The sequence below is a fragment of the Rhinatrema bivittatum genome, chromosome 11 (genome assembly GCF_901001135.1).
Source record: "Rhinatrema bivittatum chromosome 11, aRhiBiv1.1, whole genome shotgun sequence".
Taxonomy (NCBI): domain Eukaryota; kingdom Metazoa; phylum Chordata; class Amphibia; order Gymnophiona; family Rhinatrematidae; genus Rhinatrema; species Rhinatrema bivittatum.
This window is the reverse complement of record NC_042625.1, coordinates 22,465,670-22,492,390: the sequence shown is the minus strand read 5'-3', so window position 1 is coordinate 22,492,390 and position 26,721 is coordinate 22,465,670. Positions and strand designations below refer to the sequence as shown.

At 47.0% G+C, this 26,721-nt stretch overlaps 1 protein-coding gene across 2 annotated transcripts in view; it reads left to right on the top strand.

The window, feature by feature from the left end:
- The window catches only part of P2RX7 (purinergic receptor P2X 7), a 78,700-nt gene that overhangs the window by 33,507 nt on the left and 18,472 nt on the right, over nt 1-26,721 (top strand). For both annotated transcript variants that reach the window (XM_029571975.1, XM_029571974.1), the window contains exons 6-9: nt 4,356-4,436; nt 5,045-5,174; nt 8,227-8,363; nt 22,235-22,328. In XM_029571975.1, the coding sequence (XP_029427835.1) occupies nt 4,356-4,436; nt 5,045-5,174; nt 8,227-8,363; nt 22,235-22,328 (442 nt within the window). The remainder of the gene's footprint in view (nt 1-4,355; nt 4,437-5,044; nt 5,175-8,226; nt 8,364-22,234; nt 22,329-26,721) is intronic.

Below are 26,721 nucleotides of genomic sequence, written 5' to 3'. Positions count from 1 at the left end.
TCAGCAGAGTGATGGAAAAGCTGTATCCCCTCCCTGAGGACTTTCTTGATCTCCTAAAGGTACCGAAGGTGGACTCTGCAGTGTCGGCCGTGACCAAGCGGACGACAATTCCGGTCACAGGGGGCACCGCCTTACGTGACCTACAGGACAGAAAACTGGAGGTGTACCTTAAACGGATATTTGAGGTCTCGGCTTTGGGGGTACGCGCGGTGGTTTGTAGTTCCCTGGCTCAAAGAGCAGGTCTCCGCTGGGTTCAACAGCTACTCGCGTCACAAGACCTGCCCCCGGAGGAAGCGAGCCAAGCGGATCGCCTGGAGGCGGTCATAGCCTTTGGGGCGGATGCTCAGTACGATCTACTCCGGGTCATGGGACGGGCCATGGTCTCGGTGGTTGCGGCTCGACGTCTCCTCTGGCTGCGCAACTGGTCGGCTGATTCTTCCTCCAAGTCCAGCCTGGGGTCTCTCCCCTTCAAGGGTAAGTTTCTCTTCAGGGAGGATCTAGACCAGATCATCAAATCATTGGGAGAAAACGCGGTACATCGTTTGCCAGAGGATCGTCCCAGATCTTCCAGATCGTTTACCCCCGCAAGAAGCCGGTTCCGCAACTAACGCCGATATCATGCCCCCAGGCAAGCAACTCCTAGGACCCCTTCTACCAGATCGCAGTCGTGGCCTTGCTCCTTTCGTGGCCGCAGACCATCCCGGGAGGGAACGACCCAAGGGGCTCCCTCCAAGTCCTCACAATGATGTCAACCTTGCCCGCTCCTCAATACCTTGGATCGAGGGATGGCTATCCCTCTTCTACGGGGAGTGAGCTCGCATCACGTCAGATCAGTGGGTCCTGGATATTCTAAGGTGAGGTTACGCTTTGGAATTTGTAAGGCCCCCGAGGGACAGGTTCCTTTTCTCTCCCTGCGGTTCAGAGAGCAAACAAATTGCCATCCGCCAGACGCTGGACCGACTCCTGCGACTGGGGGCTATCCGCCCCGTCCCCTCCGGAGAGGTGGGCTTGGGGCACTATTCAATTTATTTCGTGGTGCCCAAAAAGGAAGGTACTTTTCGCCCCATTTTGGACCTCAGAGGTGAACAAGTCTCTCAGGATCCTGCATTTTCGAATGGAGACTCTGCGCTCTGTGATTGCGGCAGTACACCAGGGGGAATTCCTCGCCTCGGTCGACCTCACAGAGGCTTACCTGCACATTCCGATCCTCGAGGAACATCAGCGGGTCCTCTGCTTCAAGATCCTGGGTCAGCATTTTCAATTTCAGGCACTTCCCTTTGGTCTTGCGACCGCCCCTTGGACATTCACCAAAGTGATGGTGGTAGTGGCGGCGGCCCTTCGGGAGGGCATCCTTGTTTATCCGTACCTTGATGACTGGCTCATTCGGGTGAAGACTTTATCCCAAGGCCAAGCAGCAGTCGCCAGGGTGGTTCAACTCTTGCAGTCAACTTCTCCAAGAGCAGTCTCCGCCCTTCACAGTCGCTGGATTTCCTGGGAACCCGCTTCAACACAGCTCAGGGCAAGGTCTTCTTGAGACCGGATCGGGCTCAGTCCCTACAGGAACAGATACAGAGCTTTTCCGATCTCCCGTCTCCCACAGCGTGGGATTACCTTCAGGTCGTGGGATCCATGGCCTCTACTATCGATCTAGTTTCATGGGCTTTTGCTTGTTTTCGGCCGCTGCAAGGGTCGCTCCTTGCCCGATGGAAACCGGTATCGCGGGACTATCTGCAGCTACTCCCCCTACCTCAGCTAGCCAAAGCTAGCCTGGCCTGGTGGCTGGACTCATTTCATCTGGCGCAGGGCAGGCCACTGGAAACCCCGGACTGGGTGGTGGTCACCACCGATGCCAGTCTGACAGGTTGGGGGGCCGTGTGTCAGAAGAGTTCAGCGAAGGGCCTGTGGACCAAGGTCCAGGCAGCGTGGCCAATCAGTCGACTGGAAACCAGGGCAGTACGGCTGGCCCTCATACACTTCCTGCCACTCATGCAGAATCGAGCGGTCCGGATACTCTTGGACAATGCAACGATGGTTGCGTACATCAACCGCCAGGGCGGCACGAAGAGTCGACACGTCTCGTTGGAAAAGGCTCGCCTGATGTCATGGGCAGAAAGGCATCTCTCCCACCTGGCAGCCTCTCACATCGCAGGCGTGGACAACGTTCAGGCGGACTTCCTGAGTCGGCAGCGCCTCAATCCAGGAGAGTGGGAGCTCTCCGACGAGGTGATGCAGATGCTCACTCAGCACCGGGGGACACCTCGGATGGACCTCATGGCCACTCATCTCAACGCCAAGGCTCCACGTTTCTTCAGTCGCAGGAGGGAACACGGCGCAGAAGGCGTGGACGCTCTGGTGCTCCCCTGGCCGCGACACCTCCTACTATATGTCTTCCCTCTGTGGCCACTAGTGGGAAAAGTATTTCGAAGGATACAACGGCACCAGGGTCTAGTCATTCTGGTGGCTCCCGAATGGCAGAGACGTCCTTGGTTCGCGGACTTGGTCAACCTGGCTCTCGAAGGTCCTCTACGCCTCAGTCACCTTCCTTGTCTTCTGTACCAGGGACCCGTATTTTTCGACCAGGCAGAACGCTTCTGTCTTGCGGCCTGGCTTTTGAAAGGCGACTACTCCAGCGCAAAGGATATCCGAATTTAGTAGTCACAACTCTTCTGAAAGCACGGAAGCCTTCAACCTCAGTCGCCTATTTGAGAGTCTGGAAAATGTTCGAATGCTGGTGCGCCTCTCATGATGCTCGACCCAGAACGGCCTCGATTTCTCAGATTCTCACGTTTCTTCAGGACGGGCTCGACAAGGGACTCTCCTACAACTCCCTGCGGGTACAGGTATTGGCTCTGAGCTCCTTAGTGTCATCATCTTCACACTCTGGTCTAGCAGCTCACCCGGACATTGTCCGTTTCCTCCGTGGGGCAAAGCATCTTCGGCTGCCGGTCCAGGATCCCTGTCCTTCATGGAGCCTTAACTTGATAAAGTCCTGGTGGGTCCTCCTTTTGAACCAATTCGGGGCGCCACTCTTAAGGCGGTTTTCCTGGTTGCCATTTTGTCTGCGCACAGTGTCTGAGCCGCAAGCGCTGTCATGCAGGGAACCTTATCTACATTTCACAGATTCTGGGGTCTCCTTGGGCACAGTCCCTTCTTTCCTACCCAAGGTGTTCTCGGCATTCCACCTCAATCAATCGATAGAGCTCCCGTCCTTCCCTGCCGACGAGTCGCGGACCCTCCGTCATCTGGATGTCAAGCGCACCCTGATCCGCTACTTGGAGGCGACCAACGATTTTCGGGTCTCGGACCATTTGTTTGTTCTTCAGTCCGGACCGAAGAAGGGCTCTGGAGCTACCAAGACTACGATTGCCAGATGGATCAAAGAAGCTACAGTGACTGCATACATCGGGGCGGGTCGCATGCCCCCTTTGAAGGTCAAGACTCATTCACTCCGTTCTCAGGCGGCGTCCTGGGCAGAAAGACAATCAGTCTCTCCCCAGGAGATCTGCAGGGCGGCCACCTGGAAATCCTTGCATACTTTTGCAAGGCATTATCGGCTACATCTTCAGTCGTCAACTTCAGGGTACTTTGGCGACAACTTTGGTACATCCCACCGACTGGACTGATCCTGGTACGTACAGGGAAAAGAAAATTATTTCTCACCTGCTAATTTTCGTTCCTGTAGTACCATGGATCAGTCCAGACGCCCCGCCCTAAGTTTATTGGGGTTTGGGGGGGTTTCTGCCTGCTCGATCTCATTTCTGTGTGTTTGTCTGCCTCCGTTACTTTGAGTTTTCCTTACAGTTCTTCCTGCAAGTTTAAGTTGTAGCGACAGTTCTGTTCTTCATTGTTTCATTTGATGATGGTTTACACTTGATCCATTCTTTATGGTTGATGTTATTAGCTTTGATATTCTCTATACTGAGGATCTGAGAGGGTGCACAGGCTTATATGCCAGCACCCTCCGAAGTTTTGCCTGACTCCATCTGCTGGACGGGAGACATAACCCACCGTCTGGACTGATCCATGGTACTACAGGAACGAAAATTAGCAGGTGAGAAATAATTTTCTTGTGCGCTCCGGGTTCTGTTGCACAAAGGGCATGGTTTCCCTTAACAGGAGAAGCTCCTCCAAGGCTCATGTTGAACTCTGCTTTCCATCTGGGTGTGATTGCTCCGTGTAGGTGATGTGCAGATGGAGCACAGAGGACTCAGCACAGCGCAGCGCGCTATACGAGTTCCCTTCCAGCTCTGTCACCACCAGTATCATCGGGCAATCTTACTGGGGAGACAGTGGAAGGGGAACTGGATGGAAAAAGAGCTATTTAGTTTTTCAATTTTGTGCACTCTTTCTTCTAGACCTGCTATTCTGAACAGTGCCGCAAACTTCACAGTGCTAATAAAGAACAATATCCACTTTCCAGCCTTCAACTATACTACGTAAGTATAAAAAAGTAAAACCCACGGTGGAAAGATCTGGGTCTACCCAGATCTTTCCAGAACAACCCAATTAAGGAGAAAAAAATTCCTAGAATTAAGATCAGACGTGGAAAGTAAAGGTGGGAAAATGATTGTAAAATATCCATGTAGGTGCGAAGTTTGGAGAAATGGTAAAAAATATGTTTATTTTGAGATAACACAGTTAAAAAAGTTTCTTGAATCTTCTCCCCCGTGAAAATTAGCATCAGGAACGAAGCAGTAAAATATATTTATCTAGGTTTGTCTTCTCTTTTCAATTGTAAAAGGTTTACCTGTTTTCCTTAGACCGCTCAAATTTCTTTCTCAATCCTGGAGCATTACCTCTTACATTTCTTTGTGCAGACCAGAGATATATACTTAAGTTATCATTGTTATAATATTATGGGAAAATCTGCATTTATTTGTTTGTTTTCTTCTATGTAAGATTGTCAAAATCAGCATAAATAAAAAATTTAAAAAAAAACAAAACTAAATAAATAAATAAAACCCTGTATTTTGCTGAAGTATTGTGACATGTCAGTAAAACATATTCTCATTTCTTTTTTTTTTCTTTTTTTTTTTTTCCCCAGAAGAAACATTTTACCAGAATTCAATGTTTCTTGCATGTTTAACAAAACCACTGATCCTCAGTGCCCAATTTTTCGTTTGGGAGACATTGTTGAAGAAGTGGGAGAGAGTTTTTCAGAAATGGCAGTTCAGGTTTGTAATGAAACTTTACGTCTTGACGTCTGAATTTACCAAAAAAAAAAAAGGTTTCTCCATATTCTTACTGCAAGTCTGGCCAGTGTGATTAATAAATAAAAATTCATTGTCTTTCATTAGAGCACCTGCGATGATAATCCTGTCAGCATTTAACTTGGGGGGGGGGGGAGTGTAAATGCATATCTTAGAAACATCATACGGGCCGATACAGTATGATACGTTTTCGACACGCTATTTTTACTCCTTATACAGTAAGGGGTAATAGCTCGTCGAAAACACACTGCCAACCCCCCCGAAACTAATAGCGCCCCCAACATGCAAATGCATATTGATGGCCCTATTAGTTATTCCTGCGCGATTCAGAAAGTAAAATGTGCAGCCAAGCCGCACATTTTACTTTCAGAAATTAACGCCTGCTAAAGGCATAAGTGTTACGACTGTCGCTCCCTGACGTCTCCACTCGGCCCTCCTTACCTCTTTGGCGACTCCTCCCGCGGTTGATGGACGTGTGGCTGCCGCGGCATCTGCCTGCCGTCCTCTCCGGCGTCCCTGGTCTGGCTTGGGCGCTGCATCCCGCCATGTTGTCCAGGTACCATAGGGCGCGTGCGCCACGCGGCCCTGCTTCTTATTCTCTCTTTGGTGTGAACCTCAGGGGCGTCCCCCCTGTGATGACGTCACGCATCCCAGATACAAAAGCCTACTCTGTTTGCTAACTATTCGAGTTAGCAAGGGACTCCTTACGGATGGGATTCGCTCTCCGTACCTTGCTACTCTGCCTCTCCTTAATTGGACTTACACTATCGAGGTACCCACTCCTCGGGGGCCTCTCTCTCTTTTCTTTCAGGTCGCTGTCTGGAACCGGTACTCGCTCCTCGAGGGCCCATGTTACCGGACTTGCTGCCTGAGCTCACTTCTGCTTGGAAGAAACCACTGCCTACACCATCAGTGAGTTACCATCTATATTCTCTCAGTGCTGTTCCCTGGAACCAGGTACTCGCTCCTCGAGGTCCTGCCTCTATTCCAGCTTCTGTGTTACCTTCCGGGAGAGATCGCTGTGTGAGTAACCTTACCAACGAGGCTCCATACCAGAACCCGGTGTATGCTCCACTGTACTCACTATCTCAGTTTCTCTCCACTACAGCACAGCCATAGAGGGAATCGCTGTTCCAGTGTCCTGAGGCTTCATCTCTACTCACTACTGCCACCTCTGGTGGCTTCTCAACTCTGTTTAATAAAAGATATAACTCTGTGTTGTGTGTCCTAAAGCTGAGCCTGACCTGTGGCCCCTCACGGGACTTCCTCCCCTGGGCGTGGTCAGCAGCCACAGTGTCCAAGGGTCCACCCAAAACCTTACTAACAATAAGAAATTCATTAAGCTGAACAAATAGAGCTTTTTCCTGCAGTTTTTCTAATGAAGAAAAATTAGATCTTGTTCTATAAGTAGTGAGACAATTCACTGGTAGGTTTGCCGCTTTTCACAGTGGGTCATACAATGGCCCTTTTTAACACACCAGGAGCTACACCTTCCGACAAAGATAAATCTATAAACTCTGACCAAGGATCCAAAAATACATCCTGTAGTGCATTTATAACTCAAAAAGGCAAGGACTGAAATGACAAAAGGATGATTTTAAGTCTCAAAATAGTCTCGATGTCTGCCAGTGACACAGGCTGAAACCTGTCCCTCCCATAGCTCTTTGTCCATGCAGACTCTCTTTATTCCCATTTTGCAGACCCCTTTAGTAAAGCTGGTGCTTTGCAAATTTACTAGGTTAATTCTGATTTACCATAAAACCAAACCAAAACATGAGCCCAGCAAGGCTCTCTGTGGAGACGTGCAAGAGTGTTTTTATCACTCCATGCTACCGTATCTCGTGTTATTGTTTAGAGAGAGGGATTGCACCTAGCATAAGAGTTCTCTTTCCTGTTGGCCATAAAAATATATTGCAACCCGCACTTCCTAGCAGAAGAATAAAGAACCGAGGGAGACGAATGTGTATAAATCAGACTGTGAACGCCTCGCGCCCACCACAGAGATCTAATATCACAACAGCCGAATGGCTCAGTAAGGAGCTATCTGTACAAAGCACGGTCCTGGAAAGATCTGTGCTAATAATGCGGCTACTGAATGCATCTGCAGCTTCTGACAACTGGGGAATAATGGAGAAAGAACAAAAAAAATGCATTTAAGTTCTACCAGTACAGGACTGGAATCCTCTCTGCTTTTTCTACCGCAGTGAATCTCCCCCGGGCTTCCAGCTGGGTCAGAACCGGCCTCCATTGGGCGACGGTGCCGTGAGAATTCATCTGGAACTACCCACAGGTTCTTTCCCCGTTTTACAACTTTCTATCCATCCCCTCTCGCCTAACCCATCCATCACAGCTGCCTTCCTTGACCAAGGGCCACAGACCTCAGCTCCTTCCGACACTTGTTCGCGTGCCTTGCGGTAATACTTGGTGTCCTGTGGCAGGAAACGGTGCTAGCCTTGTGTAGTCTGTAGCTGACGTGCGGTGAGACAGCGATCTCCTGCCCCCCTCGTCTGTCCCATTCCAGAAGACATCTCTGGTGTAAAACATGTTAAATGGTTGTAGGCTGCCTTCTGGCAGTGGAATTGTATTGTGCTTTGTTACCAAGCCTGTGGATGCTTAGTGCCAAAGAAATGCAAAAAAAAAAAAAAAAAAGTCTGCAAGTGGATTTCCTTTTTGTAGAAGTTTGAAAGGCTGCATCTTTTATGTCAGGCTTTCATTTTGTGACATGCGGTGCACAAGCAGTGTGGAATTTTCGCCTGATTCTTGCTTTTAGCTCCCAGGTGTGTGAAAGTCCCACTACGACTTTTGCACCAGTTTTTGCTTGCACGATTTTTTTCAGTGAAATTTTGTTTCCTGTCCAGCAGTTGGAGCGAATAAGGTCCTTCGGCCAAAGGTTCTTTAGTTTAAAATCGTACCGACAGAATGACTTGCAGACTTTTTGCCCCGTGCTAAAATCTTGGCCCAGAATATCTTGCATGCATGTCCCAGTGTTGTTTTTTTTTGTTTGTTTCTTTCTTAGGGTGGAATTATGGGCATCCAGATTAACTGGGACTGTAACCTGGATACATGGATGTACCACTGCAGGCCAAAATACAGCTTTCGGCGACTAGACGACAAAAAGGCCAATGAGGCCATATATCCCTTCTACAACTTCAGGTAAAATCAGAACCATCTTTACTTAGGAGTGGATTTTCCAACTCGAACATTCCTGCTTCAGTACTGGCGCCTGGTTCTTAGAAAGGAGGAGTAGCCTAGTGCTTAGAGCAGCGGGGCCACGAACCGGGAAGTACCTGACTGTAATCTGCTTTGAAGTGTCTGGGCAGTCAGGAAAGCAGGAATATAAAATCTTAAATGAATTTTAACAAAGAGGCATTTCAACTTGGCCAGTTCATCAGGAAAGATTCTGTTTATTTTAAATGCACCCACGTGATTGTAAAATAAAAATAGTGTGTACACACAGGACAAGGTAACAGATGGAAAATGTATTCTTTTTTTTTCTGTGATTTTTGTATCCTATTTCCAGCTGCCTTTACTGCTATTTCCGTCCCTGCTGAATAGAGACGGGCGAAATAACTGGGAGCTGTGATCATAATCCGAGATCTCAGTCTGGGCATTCGGCTGCAGATGGGCTCTTACAGTCGCTAGAAATCAGGGCACTGGCTGCAAAGACCCCAATTAACTTGTAGTAATTCTGTTATTCCAAAAGTGTGAAGCTGGAAGACATGACGGAGGTCTCTGAATAAAAATGGAGACCTAGGAGTAAAACCAAGAGAGGGGACGACACGCGAGCCGTGGATACTTTGAGGAATGAGGCTTTATTCTGCTTTTGAGTCGGTCGAGCATCAGTAGCTTGTGGGGGCAGGTTTCAAATGGGTTTCTGCAGATAAATGGGTGTTTACCCCATAGGGGAGAAAAGCCCTTTGAAACCACCCCCTTGCATGAAAAAGGGGCAACATTATGGGGTAAGGCGTGCCAGGGTTTTTTTTTTAATTTAGTGTTATTTGAAATTTGTGAGCAATAAACAAGCAGATAAAACAAATCATTCGGTAACGAGGTAAGAAAATGGGCAACCCAGAACCAGAAACCGAACCATAACACAGAATTCAAAACCAGAACCAGAGAAGGGCTACCAAAATGATAAGGGGAATGGAACAGCTCCCCTATGAGGAAAGACTAAAGAGGTTAGGACTTTTCAGCTTGGAGAAGAGACGACTGAGGGGGGATATGATAGAGGTGTTTAAAATTATGAGAGGTCTAGAACGGGTAGATGTGAATCAGTTATTTACTCTTTCGGATAATAGAAAGACTAGGGGGCACTCCATGAAGTTAGCATGGGGCACATTTAAAACTAATCGGAGAAAGTTCTTTTTTACTCAACGCACAATTAAACTCTGGAATTTGTTGCCAGAGGATGTGGTTAGTGCAGTTAGTATAGCTGTGTTTAAAAAAGGATTGGATAAGTTCTTGGAGGATAAGTCCATTACCTGCTATTAATTAAGTTGACTTAGAAATTAGCCACTGCTATTACTAGCAACGGTAACATGGGATAGACTTAGCTTTTGGGTACTTGCCAGGTTCTTATGGCCTGGATTGGCCACTGTTGGAAACAGGATGCTGGGCTTGATGGACCCTTGGTCTGACCCAGTATGGCATGTTCTTATGTTCTTAAAAGCCAAAAAAAACAGCCATATAAACGTGGCCCAGCAAATATAAAATATACATTGTTATCTGACCTAAGAAAGTCGATAACAAGCTACCCCTGTTATTCCCCTCTAAATGCCCTCTTAACCCAGACTCCCTCCTCCCATCCCACCCCATGATCAGCGCCCAGGCAGACTTAGCAAAAAAGAGAAGAGGTACGTAGTATCAGCATACACTTTTAATATCAAAGAAGGAGACTAAATTGCTTCCGTCTCCCCTTGTTCTTTCCACGCCATATAGGGAACCCAAGTTCCCTGTACGTACCCAGATCAGTCCAGACTCCTGGGTTTTGCCTCCCTGCCAGAAGATGGAGACAGAGAAAGTTTTACTGACACTGCCACTTAACACGAGGTGCCACCTGCAGCCCCTCAGTGTTTCTGTCTCCAGCAGATGATAAGATGGGGCAAAACATGCAGTTCTGCAGTCTGGGCAATTTTTTTTCTTTTTGAGCTTTCCTCCCGGGGGTTTTTGAATCCTGGTGGGTTCTTCCCTATCTGGTTGAGGGGGGCATGTCGGGGGTTGGTGACCCTTGTGTGTGCTCATACTGTGCGCCTATGGGGTGTAAATCTGGTGGTCCAGATCCCTCCCCTTCAGGAGGCTGCTCAGGGGGCTGCAGGCTCCAGATATCCTTTTGCTCTGAGGCAGTCTATTATTTTTGTAGACTTTGTGCCTCAGGGAGTTTAAGTAAAGTTTAAAAAAAAAGGAAAAGAACTCAAGGCAGTTGCCTGGCTCTGCTGTGCGGGAAGCTTCCTCAGGGTTTAAGGCAGCTGAAGTAGGTTAAGTTTTGTTTTTGGTTTTTCTCCTGCTTGTGTGTCAGTCAGCTTCAGTGGGCCGCAGCTCGGTGTGGCGCACGTGTGGCTCCACGCCGTCGCAGCTGAGTCGGCTTGGGCCGTGCGCCGGGTGTTCCCAGGGCGGGGAGGGCTCGTCTGATCGCCCCGCAACTGCGAAACAGCATCGGAAGTCCCCTGCTTCTGCCTCGGGGCTCTGGCCAAGGTGCTGATCCTTTCCCGATCAGCGCGGGAATGGCGGCCTTCTCGGATTTGCTTTCGGCCGCTCCCGCGCTGTCGGGGGGCGGGAGGGGAATGCTCCTCCATGCTTGTGTCTGCGTGATCAGGGGGATTTTGAGGAGGAAGAGGTCCCCATGCTGCCAGTTTCTGGCTCTTTCCCTACAGGGTCTGGAGCATTAAGGTCTTTTTCTACAGATTTTGTGTTGCTGCTGCTGCTGCATGAGGCTTATCTGGCCAAGCAGCTTGTGTGGCAGGGATTTGTGGTCCCGGCCTGCCCAGCCAACTGAGGGGGGGCGTACGGTAGGCCCAAAACAAATTTAGGGAGACAATGGGTTTCCCCGGTCCAGAAGTTGCCGGACCCCCCCCCCCCCCTTCAGGTTCTGTCCCAGGGAGGATGGGTCTGATGAGTCTGGCAAGGCTCCCGTGGGGGCAGAGGAGGCTCCTAACCTGGATGGTCCAGTATATCTGGTGGCCAGAGGGTCAGGTCAAGGGGATGATTTGCTAGTCCCAGCCCCCGAAGGGGATACCTGAAGGTACTATGACTTTTTTTTACCTCCTGGCTTTTCAGGTTCTGGGGGTTAAGATTCCCCAGGAGGACTCTGATTTTGAGGGGGCAGATCTGGTCCTGGATGAGATGTGGATTCCCCCGACGGCCTTCCCCGTATCACAAGTTGGTAAAGAAGCTGGTGGAAGCAGAATGGGGAGCTCCTGATTCCGGGTTAAAGGTGGGAAGGGCTGTGGTGAAGCTTTATCCATTGCCTGATCAGGCGCTGGAACGTTTTGCTCTCCCTAAGGTTGATGCTGTGGTTTCGGCGGTTACTAAGAGGACGACTATCCCTGTGGCAGGCTCCGCGGTGTTGAAAGACGTTCAAGATCGTAAGTTGGAGGTGCACCTCAAGAGGATGTTTGAGGGCTCGGCCCTGGGTTTGCCTGCTGCTATTTGTACTAGTTGTATGCAGCGTCTCCGCTGGGTGCAGCAGATGCAAGAAAGCCTGCCGAAGTCTGGCCGTGCGAGTTGTGCGGCATTTGCTTACAGGAGTGGCTGCTCTGTATTATTTGGCTTGTGCCTCGTCTCGGATTATGGCATACGTGGTCTCTGCCAGAAGGTTGCTCTGGCCGCGTAACTGGGCGGCGGACATCCCCCTCCAAGGCGCATCAGGCTCGCTCGCCTTTCAAGAGTCGACTCTCATTTGGTGAGGACCTCGAGCAGTAATTCAGAGGAAGGTGGAAAAAAACGCGGCGCATCCGTAGCCGGGTTTTTGCAGCGCAGTGAGATAAGAATTCCTTCCTGACCCCCACCCCCCAGATCTGGTGGTCAGTTTGTCTCTTTCTCCTCAAGAGCTGATCTGTAAGTGCTTCTTGACTTATTGACTGCCAGAGCCAAATGAATGCGGCTTTCAGCAATAGTAGTAAGTCTGAATAAAGAAAACTGAAGAAAGAAATGCTGTTTTGTGTGTGTGTATGTGCGAATTCTGCTGCCTTCAGTATGTGTGCATAGTTCTGAATTTTAAAGGCAGGAGGGATCAGACTAATAAGTTTCTTTGCGTATTGTTTTACGTTTCATTAAGCTGTAATTTGGGGGGCTTTTTTCAGCTGGCAGGTAACCGAGGGCTCTTTCAGAGCAGTTGGGTGCTAGACATTAGGCAGTAGAGAATACAAGGTAGTTTAAACTTTAATTCTCTTCTGCGCTCACCTTTGGACTCCACCTCTTTAGCTCCCTGGCTTTTAAGAAGTCTTCTGAGGTTGTTGGAAAGTTCAGCATTTGGTTGTTTGCTTATTACTGTTGACTTAGGCAGGAGGTGCACTAAAGGTTCCGTCTCTGAATTTGTCACTGCAAACCGAACGCCTCTCGCAGGATGGCGCATGATCTGCGTGACACGAGGGCAATCTTTCTCTAATCAGCCTACAGAGGCCTTTCTCTAGGTCAAACTTCGTTTTATCCGTACAAAAAGGCTAATTCTTAACATTGCTCGCCCGATGATGAGGGCAAATTTGCGTGTTTGTCCTGCCTGCACGTAGGTTTACCTGGGCTGAGTGGAGACATTCCTGGGGAGGGGGGAGGGGCAGAGCTGGGGATGGGTTTAGACTTGGACCCATTTGCTTTTTGCATTTTCAAAAATACGCACTTACATTTCCTCGAAAGACTCCTGCACACAGATAAGCAGGCTTATTGTGTGTGGATGATTTTCAAAGCCAACAGTTGCAGGTAAGTTCATTGGTACAACTTAGGTGTATATATGTGCTAACTTTCTGATGTGGTCTGTTACAAGATCGCTCCCACAATGGAACGTGTCAGGATCCACAGTGCCGTGCAAGTATCACAGAACTGCTGCGTGGGGTGCCAGGATGTGCGGTATCATCTGCAGGGGGGGTGTGATGAATAGCACAGAAGTGAGCCCTTGGTGCTGTGGCATAGTTCACACAGCCTCGTAGGCGAACTTACAAAACCCACGCCAACAGTGGGCAAACGCACCTTGAAGTGGGACAGACTGGAGCTTCACCTGTACTAGCCACCTCCCCCGCAGGTTGAGCCTTTGGGTTCTGGCGGCCGGCAGGGCATAGATAGGTCCCTAGGGCAATAGAGAGAGAACAAGAGTCCAAGGACACAGGGTCAGGACAGGTAGCAGCAGGTAGAGATACTGGGGGCAGGAGGCAAGCAAGCATAGTCTGGTACAAGGCAGAAGTCAGGTCCGGGTGGCAGGCAAACGTGGGCAGGACCAAGGACAAGTCAGTACAAGGATAAAGACTGGCAGACTTTGGACGAGACTAGCAGGATAAGGTTGGATGAGACAGACTGGGCAAGGCAAGGCTGGACGAGAGAATGCAGGAGCAAATACTGTGCATAAGGCAGGAGGCCCACTGCTGAGACAGTGTTAGGCAGTCCAGGTCACGCTTAAATAGTGAGGGCCTGCTGATGTCATCACTAAGCACTGCAGGGCTTTTCCCACCACTGGCTCCAAGTATAGATGTGCGGTGTGCACGTGCATCTATGGAGACCCCCAGGGAGGAGCAGGTTGATGGCAGCATGCAGGCGGGTTTGGAGCTGTGTCAGTCACTTTTGCCCGCTGGATCATGGCGGCATTCCTGCCACATCAGGAGGGTGCAGAAGGCGTTGGAGTGAGTTGGAGAGAGCGGCTGGTTGCGGGCCTGCCTTGAGGCCGGCCAAACATAACTGTGTGTAGCTTCCCAGGGCAGACAGTATCAATTACCTCTTGCAGTACAGCGGGTGTGTGATGTGGTGTTTCAGAACGTGTGCCTCTACTCGACTGGCCCAGTGAATCAGTGGCAGCACTGTGTGCTGCCTTGTGGAGGGATCCACGTTTGAGTTCTGGCTCAGATCTTCCACTCCTTGGGTCAGCAGGGGATGCTGGGGGGGGGCAGCATTCACGCCCCCTGAAAGGAAGGAAGGGCGTGTCCGTCACATAAGGGTGACCGGGTTTAGGGCTCAAGACTGCAGGGTTGTGAAAGGCCCCTGGCTGAGGACTGGGCTGAGTGAGTTGGGAGGGTGTATAGGGAGAAAATCCCTAGGTAGTTGCAAATGAAGCCTCCTGGTTCTGGATCCCAATTCTGGTTCCAAATGAGTTGGAAGTACTAAGGAGCAGGAAGAAACTGCTAGGGCAAAGAGAGAAAAAAATCTCTCCATTACATGATATAGGTAGGGTACTGAACATACAGTACCATATGCCTTTCTCAGTATATATATATATATATATATATATATATATATATATATATATATATATATATATATATGAAAGTTGCCCCACACCTGCATTGCTAGGTGCAAATTTTGCTCCGCCCCTCTCCCTACCTGTATTCACCAGCTCTGTCCCTCTTTCTTTATATGGGAAATGAGCTCCACCCCTCTCGTTCCTTGTACTCTTCAGCTGTGCCCTGCTCTCCAGCTCCACCCCCCTCTCTCTCTATATTGTCCAATTCACTCTGTTCTAATGCATATGGAAATTGAGCTCCGCCCCTCTCACTCTGAATAGTCGATCCATTCCCTACTACCACACAGTGCTCCTGAGCTCAGCATGCACCCTCTACTACCTCACGTCTTGATTACACACTTCCTGCACTTCCCCGTCTTTTTATCCTTTTTAAGTTTTAAGTATTAGATGCTGTTTGCAATATTTTATTGGTCTTTGAAAAATGTATATGAGTTTTCAATTATTAGATGATCTGTTTGTCAGCTGTTTTGAAATATTTTTTTTATTAGCAGTGTTTTACTTCCATTGATGATTTATATTTACTGATTTTGATGTTTTCTGAGGAATTGTAATATTTCTGTTTTTCCATCGTTGCACTGCACAATAGTCTGGCCTGTTGCGGTTAACAGTTCAGTTTTTGTCTGCATGTTTGTATTAATACTTTATGGTTACTTTATTCTGCATTTTTGTGAGGGTCTGTTTGTATTTTGCGTGTGTGACCAAGTTGATGTATTCTGCTAGAGTGTAGGTTCTGTGTAGGGATCTGTAGCAGTTTGGCTTTTTCTGTTTTCCTAATAGGTGTATTAGCTTTTTAGGGTCTGGTGTACTAATGCCAGTGTTGCCTTTTCATAAGTAAGGTTGTTAGTGTTTGAGTTATTGCAGTTATTGCAGTTTTGATAGGGAGATTTATTATACTGAAATTGTAATCCAGTTTACATGGGGCTTTCTGAGAGCCAAGCTCATACCCAATGCACATTACGAGAGACCTAATACCAGTTCCAAGGGACTTTTTTACTTTTTGGCAGGGTGTTACAGCACTCCATACAAGTATAATATACAGGTTGTAAGTGATATTTTTACCTTACAAGATGTTTATTTTGGAGATATTTTGGCTCACTTCTGTCGGGTTCCAGAGTTAACTTGGTGTGCTTCTGGGAGAAGTTGACACACGTGCTGCAGGGAAAGTGCATGAGTGTGTCAGTTTCCCTATGGGCTGGTTTTGAAAAAATCTTCAGGCCAATATTTTCCTGCAATCTGCCCCTGGGAGGTAAATATCTGGGGCAGAGATGATGGGAGAGGAAATAGTGTGATTAGGAAGGGATAAACTATGCTGGGAAGTAAGTTCTGGCCTTGGGCTGGGGAGCGGGGAATAGAGATCTCAGTTCGGGCTGGGGAGCGGGGAATAGAGATCTCAGTTCGGGCTGGGGAGCGGGGAATAGAGATCTCCGTTCGGGCTGGGGAGCGGGGAATAGAGATCTCCGTTCGGGCTGGGGAGCGGGGAATAGAGATCTCCGTTCAGGCTGGGGAGCGGGGAATAGAGATCTCAGTTCGGGCTGGGGAGCGGGGAATAGAGATCTCATATCAGAGTGGGGAGTGGGGAATAGAGATCTCAGATCAGGCTGGGGAGCGGGGAATAGAGATCTCAGTTGGGCTTGGGAGCGAGGAATAGAGATCTCAGTTCGGACTGGGGAGTGGGGAATAGAGATCTCAGATCAGGCTGGGGAGTGGGGAATAGAGATCTCTATTCGTCACTAGAAATTGAAAACATTCTCAAGAAACTTAAACCCTCTTCACACCCGTCAGACCACTTACCATCCAACCTGCTCTTCACCATTCCGAATATCATAGCCAAGCCTATCGCAGACATTATAAATTGCTCCCTGGCTCAAGGGCTTGTTCCAGACCAATTAAAGCTCGCAATCCTCAAACCTCTGCTGAAAAAACCCAACCTATCAACATCGGACCCTGCCAACTTCCGCCCCATAGCGAATCTACCAATGATCGCCAAACTCTGAATACCTGGAAGAAAATTATATTCTCTCCCCTACACAATTTGGCTTCCGCAAAGCGCTAAACACAGAATCTCTACTTACCACTTTCTCGGATACCATCCTCCTAAATTTGGAAAAAGGACAACCCTACTTACTCGCTCTTCTGGACCTCTCCGCGGTGTTTGACACCGTAAACCACTCTATCTTAATACAGCGGCTTGTAGACATTGGCATAAAGGGAACAGCTCTCAAGTGGCTCCAATCCTTCCTAGAAAACAGGTTTTTCAAGGTGAGGATCAACAATAAAGAATCGCACCCAGTCAGATCCTACCTTGGAGTACCACAGGGATCATTCCTCTCACCTACGTTATTCAACATCTACCTTCTCCCGCTCTGCCAGTTACTTTATAACCTAAAGTTAACGCACTACTTCTGTGTGGACGACATCCAGATCCTCATCCCGATCACAGAGTCTCTTCAAAAAACTTGGTCACACTGGAATACCTGCCTCCAATCTATCAACCTATTTCTTACAAGCCTCAACCTAGTCCTCAACACCAACAAGACCGAGATTTTGCTCTTAGCGTATTACAGTAACAAAGTCCTTCTCAACTCCCTAAGTTCTTCCCAACTAGCCAAGACATCTGTCAATCACTCACCACATGTGAGAGACCTAGGCGTTCTTCTGGACAACCAGCTTAACTTAAAAAGATTCGTAAATAACACCACCAAAGAATGCTTTTTTAAACTGCAGGTTCTAAGAAAACTCAAACCACTCCTACACCTCCGACGCTTCCGCTTGGTGCTCCAATCCATCATCCTGTCCAAAATTGATTACTGCAACTCCCTCCTACTGGGCCTCCCTGCGAACACCATCAAGCCTCTTCAGATGGTCCAGAACGCGGCGGCCAGGATCCTTACCAACGCCAACAAAAGAGAACACATCACCCCTATCCTTCAGTACCTCCACTGGTTACCAATCAAATACAGGATTCTCTTCAAAGTTCTCATGTTGATACACAAGGCCTTGCACAATATCTCCCCCCTCAAGCTAACCTATCAACTACGGCCGCACATCTCCAATAGACCTATCAGAAATGCATACAAAGACTCTCTGTACACCCCACCCACTAAAACATCTCTAAGGAAGCGTGCCATGTCCACAGCTGGCCCCCCTCTTTGGAACTCGCTCCCTCCAGACCTACGACATGAACCCTGCCTACTGGTCTTCAAAAAGAAACTCAAAACTTGGCTCTTCAGTCAAGCCTTTTCAGAGAGATAATTGATCACAGAGGTCCCCCCGGTCCCTCCTAAGGGAATCTCCGGTACAGCACTATTATGGATTAAATCATACCTCCAAAACCGTAGCTACACAGTCCTTACTGACAATATCGAATCCTCACCTGTAAACCTTGACTGTGGTGTCCCCCAAGGATCCTCCCTTTCTTCCACCCTGTTTAACATTTATATGCTCCCTCTCACCAACCTTCTTTCTAACCTTGGCTATACGCACTTCATCTATGCTGATGATGTGCAAATCCTCATCCCCTTCACAAATTCTATTCTCGCCGCTCTCCAAAACTGGGAAACCTGTCTTGCCTCCATTAACCAGCTCCTCACCGACATGTACTTATCCCTCAACCCCTAAAAAACTGAACTCCTTTTCATCTCCTCCAAACATTCATCCATACCTTTACCCCCTACCCTCTCCCCCTCCACTTACCCTTCCGCCTCACGAAACCTGGGTGTCCTTCTCGATAATCAACTCACTTTCAAACCCTACATCAAATCTATACTCAGCAGCTGCTATTTCAAGCTGCAAACCCTCAAAAAACTCAAACCCCTACTTTATTTCTCTGATTTCCGTACTGTACTCCAATCTATCATATTTTCGAAAATAGACTACTGCAACGCCCTCCTCCTTGGCTTCCCTGCTACCTACATCAAACCTTTGCAACTACTTCAGAATGCCACTGCACGTATCCTCACAAATGCTAAAAAGAAAGATCACATCACTCCTACTCTCATTGATCTCCACTGGCTTCCTATACAATCACGCATCCTATACAAAACTCTTACCCTCATTCACAAAAGCATCTCCAAAGAACATTACAACTGGATAAACCCACCGTTCCTCCCTCGCACCTCTACAAGACCAACTCGCTCCTCCCTACGTGGAACCCTCTGTGCCCCTCCTATAAAATCAACTAGACTCATCTCTACTACAAACAGAGCCCTCTCCCTTGCAGGCCCCACCCTCTGGAACTCCATGCCCCATGATCTACGCACTGAAACTTCCACTCCCAAATTCAAGAAGAAACTCAAAACCTGGCTCTTCCTACAAGCCTACCCCTCCTCACCCCTGCTTGCCAACTCCTATGCTCACTAATCGCAATGAATGTATTTATTGAACCCTGTACATAGCATTTTCTCTTTGTTACTGTTATTTATCCCCCTCTCCCAATTGTTACCCCCAATTTTAAACCTAGCAACCATTTATTCAGTTTTCTGCTTGTTATTTTGATTGTTCTATGTTCTTTGTAAAGGCTATGCCTACCTATACCGTGTTTTTAAGTTATCTGTAAACCGACACGATGTGCAAACGGTTGTCGGTATATAAAACATTTTAAATAAATAAATAAATACTTTAATTTCTTGGTTCTCACCCCTCTAGTCCTATCACACCACGTCGAACCACTATCCAGATGACTGACTCAGAGCCCTCTCAACCTTATTGATCAAACCCCTCAACCTTTACTTTCTCTAGCCCCTTTTCTACCCGTGAGCCAGAGTCTTAATCGATTCGTTCTTAAATGCATTATTCTCTTTCCTCCGTTGTCACCTCTTGCCTGGATGTATAACTTATGCATACAGACCTTTAAGCTTTTTGTATACATAATAAGCTGTTAAGTACACTTTTTGTATATGAACCTGATAGCTGTTCGTTCTTAATATATTATTCTCGTTACCCCCGTTGTAACTTTCTCGCCTTTATGTATCAGTCCCACTCGTTATCCCTCAGCCCACCCCATCTTTCCCTCATTTATTGTGTTTCACCATATTTATTTATTTTATTTATTTATTTAGAAAATTTATATACCGATGAACGTTGGGAACATCTCATCGGTTTACATTAAAACAAAATTATAGCTAACCGAGCTTTACATAGAAGTTGGAACTTGGAACCAAATGTAAAATAGTAACAGAACAGATAATTAAATACAAGACAGAATCAACAGTTAACTTATGAAGGGCATTAACTGAAATGGGAGCAATAAAGTATAAAATAGGGGCAAGAAAAGGGGAGCTATTTACAGGAAAATGGGGGAATAGTAATAAAAATAAAATAATAATAATATTAAGGAATAAGATTACAGGTAGCAAAGTGCAAGGTAAGGATGTTATGCGAATGCTTGCTTAAAGAGGCAAGTTTTTAGGTTGTGTTTAAATTTTTTTGGGCAGGGTTCCCATGTGTATTGGGCAGGGTTCATATATGTATTTAAAGTGACTTCATGTATAGCCCTAGGTCTTGATCATACTATGCTATTATTTTTGTATCTCATGTTCTTTGTACTCGCCCCAAGGCGACAGTTCAGTTCTTATGTAAACCGGTGCAATATGTATTCTATACAGGACCATCAGTATATAAAAGTTAATAAATAAATCTCAGATCAGGCTGGGGAGTGGGGAATATAGATCTCAGTTTGGGCTGTGGAGGAGAATTCTGGGATTGGGCTGGGGAGGTGGGCATGAGAGGGGGTCTCTGGGGAATTTCACCAGCTATCAACTGCTGTATTCTATTCTGTCCCTGCCTTCATTTTGTCCCTTCTCAGTTGTAGCTGAATTCATTTTTGCTTTTTCTCTGAAGACTTGCCAACTGTTCCGTATAACCTTCCATTTCAGTTTATTAGGATGGGCATCATCAACCTTTTCAATAGTGGGGATAGCCAGTGGGCCAAGGGACTTAGAAAAACATTTGATTACATCCAAATTTTTTTTTAATTTGTATTTCAAAACTAATAGGTAACTGAGGTCCTGTGCCCCAGATGCATGTGAAGTCTTTTGTTTCCTGCTCTGATAACATTTACCATTAAAATGCAAATCTTCTTTTAATCCCAGACTCGATATCACATCCTCCTCTTACCATCTTTTATAAAAGGATTAAACAAATGAGCATTTTGATGTCAGGATAACGTGTAAGCCAGCGTGTCACAAGGCACCTAGCGAATGGCAGGGCAGCTTTAACAATGCCTGATGACATCACAATGTGCTCTAGCTTCACTGAAACCATACAGGCCGATTTAGTAAAAGTCGCGGGAGAGCGGGCGAGCGCCTGCTCTCCCGGCACGCGATTCAGTATTTAAATGAGGGCCTACGGTAAAAAGAGGCACTAGGGACACTCTTTTTTGATAGGAGCGGTTGCTGTCAGCGAGTTTGACAGCCGACGCTCGATTTTGCCGGCGTCGGTTCTCAAATCCGCTGACAGCCACGGGTTTGGAAACCGGATGCCGGCAAAATTGAGCGTCCGGTTTTCAACCCACGAGCCGCAGGCTGATTTTCAATTTTTTTTCAATTATTTTTTACTTTGGGACCTCCGACTTAATATCGCCATGATATTAAGTCGGAGGGTGTACAGAAAAGCAATTTTTACTGCTTTTCTGTACACTTTTCCGGCGCCTGCAGAAATTAACGCCTACCTTTGGGTAGGTGCTAATTTCTGAAAGTAAAATGTGCGGCGTGGCTGCACATTTACTTAGTGAATCGAACGGGAATAACTAATGGGGCCATCAACATGCATTTGCATGTTGCGGGCACTATTAGTTTCGGGGGGGTTGGACGCGCGTTTTCAACCCCTTACTGAATAAGGTGTAAAGCTAGCGCGTCGAAAACGTGCGACAAACGCGGGTTAACAGTCCACAACATCGTAAAAATGCGTGCCCAGGTATGAATTCAAAGATCCTAGTTCACTTCCCAAGTGCTAAAAATATTTGGTCTTTGGCCTCCTGCCTTAAACCCAAACAAAGGATCAGATTGTTTAGTTGACTGACAAGGCCCCCCTGCCTCCCTGTTCCCCATAGTTCTTATGCACCGTCAGTTCATGCAGCAGAACTGCAGGTTGGGAGGGGGAGGGGAGGGTAGCCTCCACCTGCACCCAGAGCCAGTTGGGTTCTCAGGATTTCCACAGTCAAGATGCCTACATTGGTGAACTAGTCTGTCTGATGCATTTTTAGACAGCTTTATTAGCGAGCCTTGATCTTGCATGGACGAAATTCACTGGTGTTTTATAAGTTAATAGTCCTACTGCCGCGCTATCTTACGGTCTTGTCGTGCAGCCTTCCTGGTCAATGCCAGCCTTAAGCAGCACGATGCGGCAGTGCTGATCAGTTCAGAGCAAGCACCTTGTCAGAAGCTGCTGTCCGCAATCCTGAGTCCCACCCAGCAGCTGTGAGTTGCTTTTCTCTTTTTCTCTAGACGTTTGAGAGCCCAATGCTAATTCCTGTGAATGAAATTCTTTGATATCAGATCTCCTACAGGCTGCTGTTTTGGCTATTCTCCTAGTATTTTGAAATGTAATGTATTTCTTTATTCTAAATGGCAAACAATTGTTTTTGTTCCAGATTTGCCAAGTACTACAAACTTCCAAGTGGAAAAGAAGGGAGGACGTTAATTAAAGCATATGGGATCCGGTTTGACATCCTGGTGTTTGGCACAGTAATTGCAAAACCGTTCTCAATATTCTGTTTGCTGATGTATTTATTGTGCATATAGATATGAGAATCCTTATCTTCAACAAGCTAAAAATTTCTTTTGATGTTTTTAAATGATCCCTTGATATATATCTTATCTCATTTTAGACTGCACACAATAATGTGCAAGGTTTACAATTCTGTGGTGTCCCTCCCCCCTCCCATGCTGCAAAGCTCCCAGATACAGTACTAACATGTTTTGATAGGTCAGATTTAGGAATTGCACTCTTAAAAGGATGGGACTAGAATGCAGGGACAGAGATCCTGCCTTTTGATTGGTTGAGAGATCCCAGAGCCATGAGTTTAATGAGCAAAACAAATGCATGGTTTTGTGAAATTAGGTCTATTGAGTTCAACTGTCAGGGCAGTAAATAGCACTTTCTTAGCGCCCAGACAGATGAATCCAGAACTAGTGGGTTATGCACCTCTACCAGCAAATGGAGACGGAGCAAACTGACATCCCAGTATATATATACCCCTGCAGTGACAGCCCGCCAGCATTCTCAGTCTCCAGCAGATGGTAGATGTGCTTCTCCCTACTGGGGATTGCTTCAGGTTTTGGAAGGAGAAAAAAAAGGAAATTTAATTTGCCCCACTCTCCTGCAGTGATACCAAATGGTCCCTCCCCCAGTTGAGAATTCCTGAGGTGATTTCCATAGTCCCTCAGATGAGTGCCTTAGTCCGGGAGCTGGTTTTTCAGCCAGCATGGACTTAGTTGTTGAAACAGCTGAAAGGCAGCAGGTGCAGGAAGCCGAGCACTGCGGTGACTGTATATGTATATGGGCTGAACTCAGGTAAAGCTTTAAAAAAAATTTAAAAAGGGAGAGAACCGAGGAGGAGGGCTGTCTCCATGCTTGGTGCGCTGTTCCGTTGTTCGTTCCCGCTGCTGAGGGAGTTTAAGGGACATGGGCAGCCTGGTGGGTTGAGCAGCCTTTTTGGTCTAGGCTCTGCTCTTACGTTTTTCTCGGTGTGCCGCATGGTAGGCTGTAGCGACATTTTTGCGTGATTTTCCTGCCCGTTAGGCTGCCCTCTTCAGGACCATTGCTTCATGCAAATGCATCCGGCTGTGTGTCCAGTTGTGCGTCCAGTTTTCGGATGCTTAGTTGGATGCCTGCTTGGGCGTCGAGTTGGTAGCAGCGTCTAAATTAGGCGCATGCTTTCCTGTACTCACAATCTGAGCTGCAATGAGAGAGCTCAGTTTTTGGGCGCTCACACCTTTCAGTCACCTGCTAAGTGTTCTGACAGACTGATAGCGCCTATAGCTAAGCGCCTTGCCCTCTGTGCTGCCTGTCATATTCGGGCATCTCAGCCTGGCCTCTCCTCTAACTTGTGCCAGTGCTGCTTGGAGGCTCAGGGAGAATTTCCTTAGTCTGATTTTACTAAGCCCATTTCTCCCCAGCCTGATGATTGCCTTGGTAAAGATGTGTCAGAAGGGGTGCCTGACCTTGGAACTTCCTTAACTGGTTCATCAGCAGGGGAGGGTAGTTCAGTGGGCGCAGGAAAGGTGCTTCCTGGTTTTGGCTTGGATCCTACTGCCTTTTCTTGGGTAGAATTTTTTCAAGGTTTGCAATCCTTTCTTCAGGCACAGTCCTCGGCCCCAACCAATCTTGCCAGATCAGAGTCACAGGTGGTGACCTCCTGCATGCCTTGTGCTGTGTCTAAGTAGTCTTAGATCGGTGGTCGGACTTCCTGATAGGGACCCGGATGGCACGGATGATGAAGCCGATCCTTACTCCCTGGAGGATGGGGAAATTCCTCTGGGATTGGAACCGTATAGGACTATGTTGCGGTTCTTTCAAGGAGATGAGTTACCAGCTCTGATTTCCCAGACATTAAAGATGCTGGGAGTCCCTGGGGCTGAATCCATGTCTGAGCCAATGAAAGATTCCATTTTGATTTCTTTACGTAAAGCCTCGTTTTTCCTGTTATGGAGGCCGTTCAAAAATCGATTGATCTTGAGTGGGGTGCCCTGGGGGCCTGTACGCCCTGTTTCCTGTCTCTCCGGCAAAACCCTAGACTGGTTTACATCCTTCCTCAAAAACAGATACTTCAAAGTTAACTTCAACAACCACTCCTCAGAAGCAATTCCCCTCGAAACTGGAGTACCCCAGGGGTCTGCACTCTCGGCTACACTCTTTAATATATACCTACTACCCCTCTGCCAACTCCTATCAAGCCTCTGCGTCACATTCTACATGTACGCCGATGACATCCAACTACTCCTGCCAATAACTACCACCATCGAAGATACACTGAAACTCGTGGCATCTCACCTCGAATCCATAAGAAGCATGTTAAACAACATGAAGCTATGTCTAAACATGAACAAAACAGAGTGCATACTGCTTGAGAAAAAAAACCCAGGATTAAACATTAACCACTCCATACAAATCGACAATACATGCATCAATCTAAAGGACAACGTTAAAGACCTCGGAATATGGATTGATCCAGAACTCAACTTCAAAAAGCACATTTCAATGAAAATCAAAGAAGGCATCCTCAAACAACTAAAACCACTACTGTACCACCACGATTTGAGCTGTTCTACAATCACTGATATTCACTACCTTCGACTACTGCAACTCACTTCTGATAGGACTACCCAAAACGACCTTACAACCACTACAATTATTGCAGAATGCGGAGCCAGAATACTCACTGTCCACAGGAAAGATGACCACATAACTCCTGTACTAAACAGTCTACACTGGCTTCCTATAGAAAAAAGAATAGAATACAAAACACTAACCATCTTACACAACACAATATACAATGCCGAATGCATATCGCTAAACAACACTATACAGAAACAAAGACCTCAACACAATACAAGAACCACTAGCAAAGTGCAACTAGACGTTCCGTCAATATCAAACGTCAAACTATCTAACGTAAGAAAAAGAGCCATCTCTATAGCTGGACCTACACTCTGGAACTCACTACCAGAATATCTAAGTTCACAAATCAACACCAAAACATTCAAAAAAGATCTCAAAACATGGCTATTCAGTCAAGCTTTCAAAGATGGAGTAGGCTAATTACACACACCATAACCAACCTCTGACAGTGAAATAACTGATCTGACAATATTTTATGGATGACTGCTATCTTTTTACTATTTAAGTTGTTGATTTAATTGTAGATTTCTAAGTAACACGACTATATCTTCTACCTCACCTATCACACTGTGTTCCCAGCCGCCCCTTAATGTTCCATAACCTATAATTTATTATTATATTAGCTGATCCATAACTTATTGTTTCATAAAGCATAATCCATATTATGTCACTCTATCAACGTTGTTTTATCTATATTGTATCGTTCTATAATTTATATAGTGTTGTTTCTATCAGTTTTCACAAATTGTAACAAGTTGTTTTACCTGTAAACTGGAGTGAAGGCCTCTAGCTAAACTTCGGTATATAAAAGCCTTTAAATAAATAAATAAATAAATAAATAAATAAATAAATAAAAATAATAGCAGCCAGACATCAGTTATAGCTGAGAAATTGGTTGACTGATGCAACCTCAAGGCTAATCTTACAAAGTTGCCCTTTAAAGGCTCAAACTTGTTTGGGAGTTGGAGAAAATGGCCAATAAGTGGGGCGAGTTCCAGTTCCTCGGTTACTGGAGGATAAGAAGCAGATGCCATTCTCCTTTAGCATGAGAGGTGGTGCTAGGGAATCCAAGCGTTTTCAACCCTACAAAGGAGAGGAGAGGACTCAACCTTTCGGTAGGTCTCAGTCCTTATGTATCAGACCGCCCAGACGGGGAGCAGGTTCGGGTAGTAGAACCCTCCGAGCCTCCCAATGAAGGTGTGCCAACCCACCCCCGAGAACAGGAGATAGGGGGTCGCCTCTTTCTCTTTTATCAGAGGTGGGTCGAAATCATGTCAGACCAGTGGGTGCTGGAGTTTTGCAGTGTTCCTAAGGATGTGTTCATGGTATCTCCCCGCAGGTTATGGAGTGTACATTGTTAAGGCTCCTCAGTCTGAGGGCTGTGGTTCCAGAGCCCACATCTCAAGAAAATATGGGTTGATATTCCATTCATTTCGTTGTGCCCAAGAAGGAGGGCTCTTTTTGTCCCATCCTGGGTATCAAAGGGGTCAACCGTCATTTGTGGGAGACTCATTTTCGCATGGAAACCTTGTGCTCAGTGATAATGGTCGTGCAGTCGGGGGCATTTCTGACCTTCTTGGATCTGTCTGAGGCATACCTGCACATTCCCATCCAGCTAGAGCACTGTTTTCTGTGATTCACAGTTTTGGGATGTCATCAGAATGTTTCAAGTGCAGTCTTTGGTCTGGCTATCATTCCCAAAATTCTTTCCAAGGTAATGAAAGGTGGCGGCAGAGT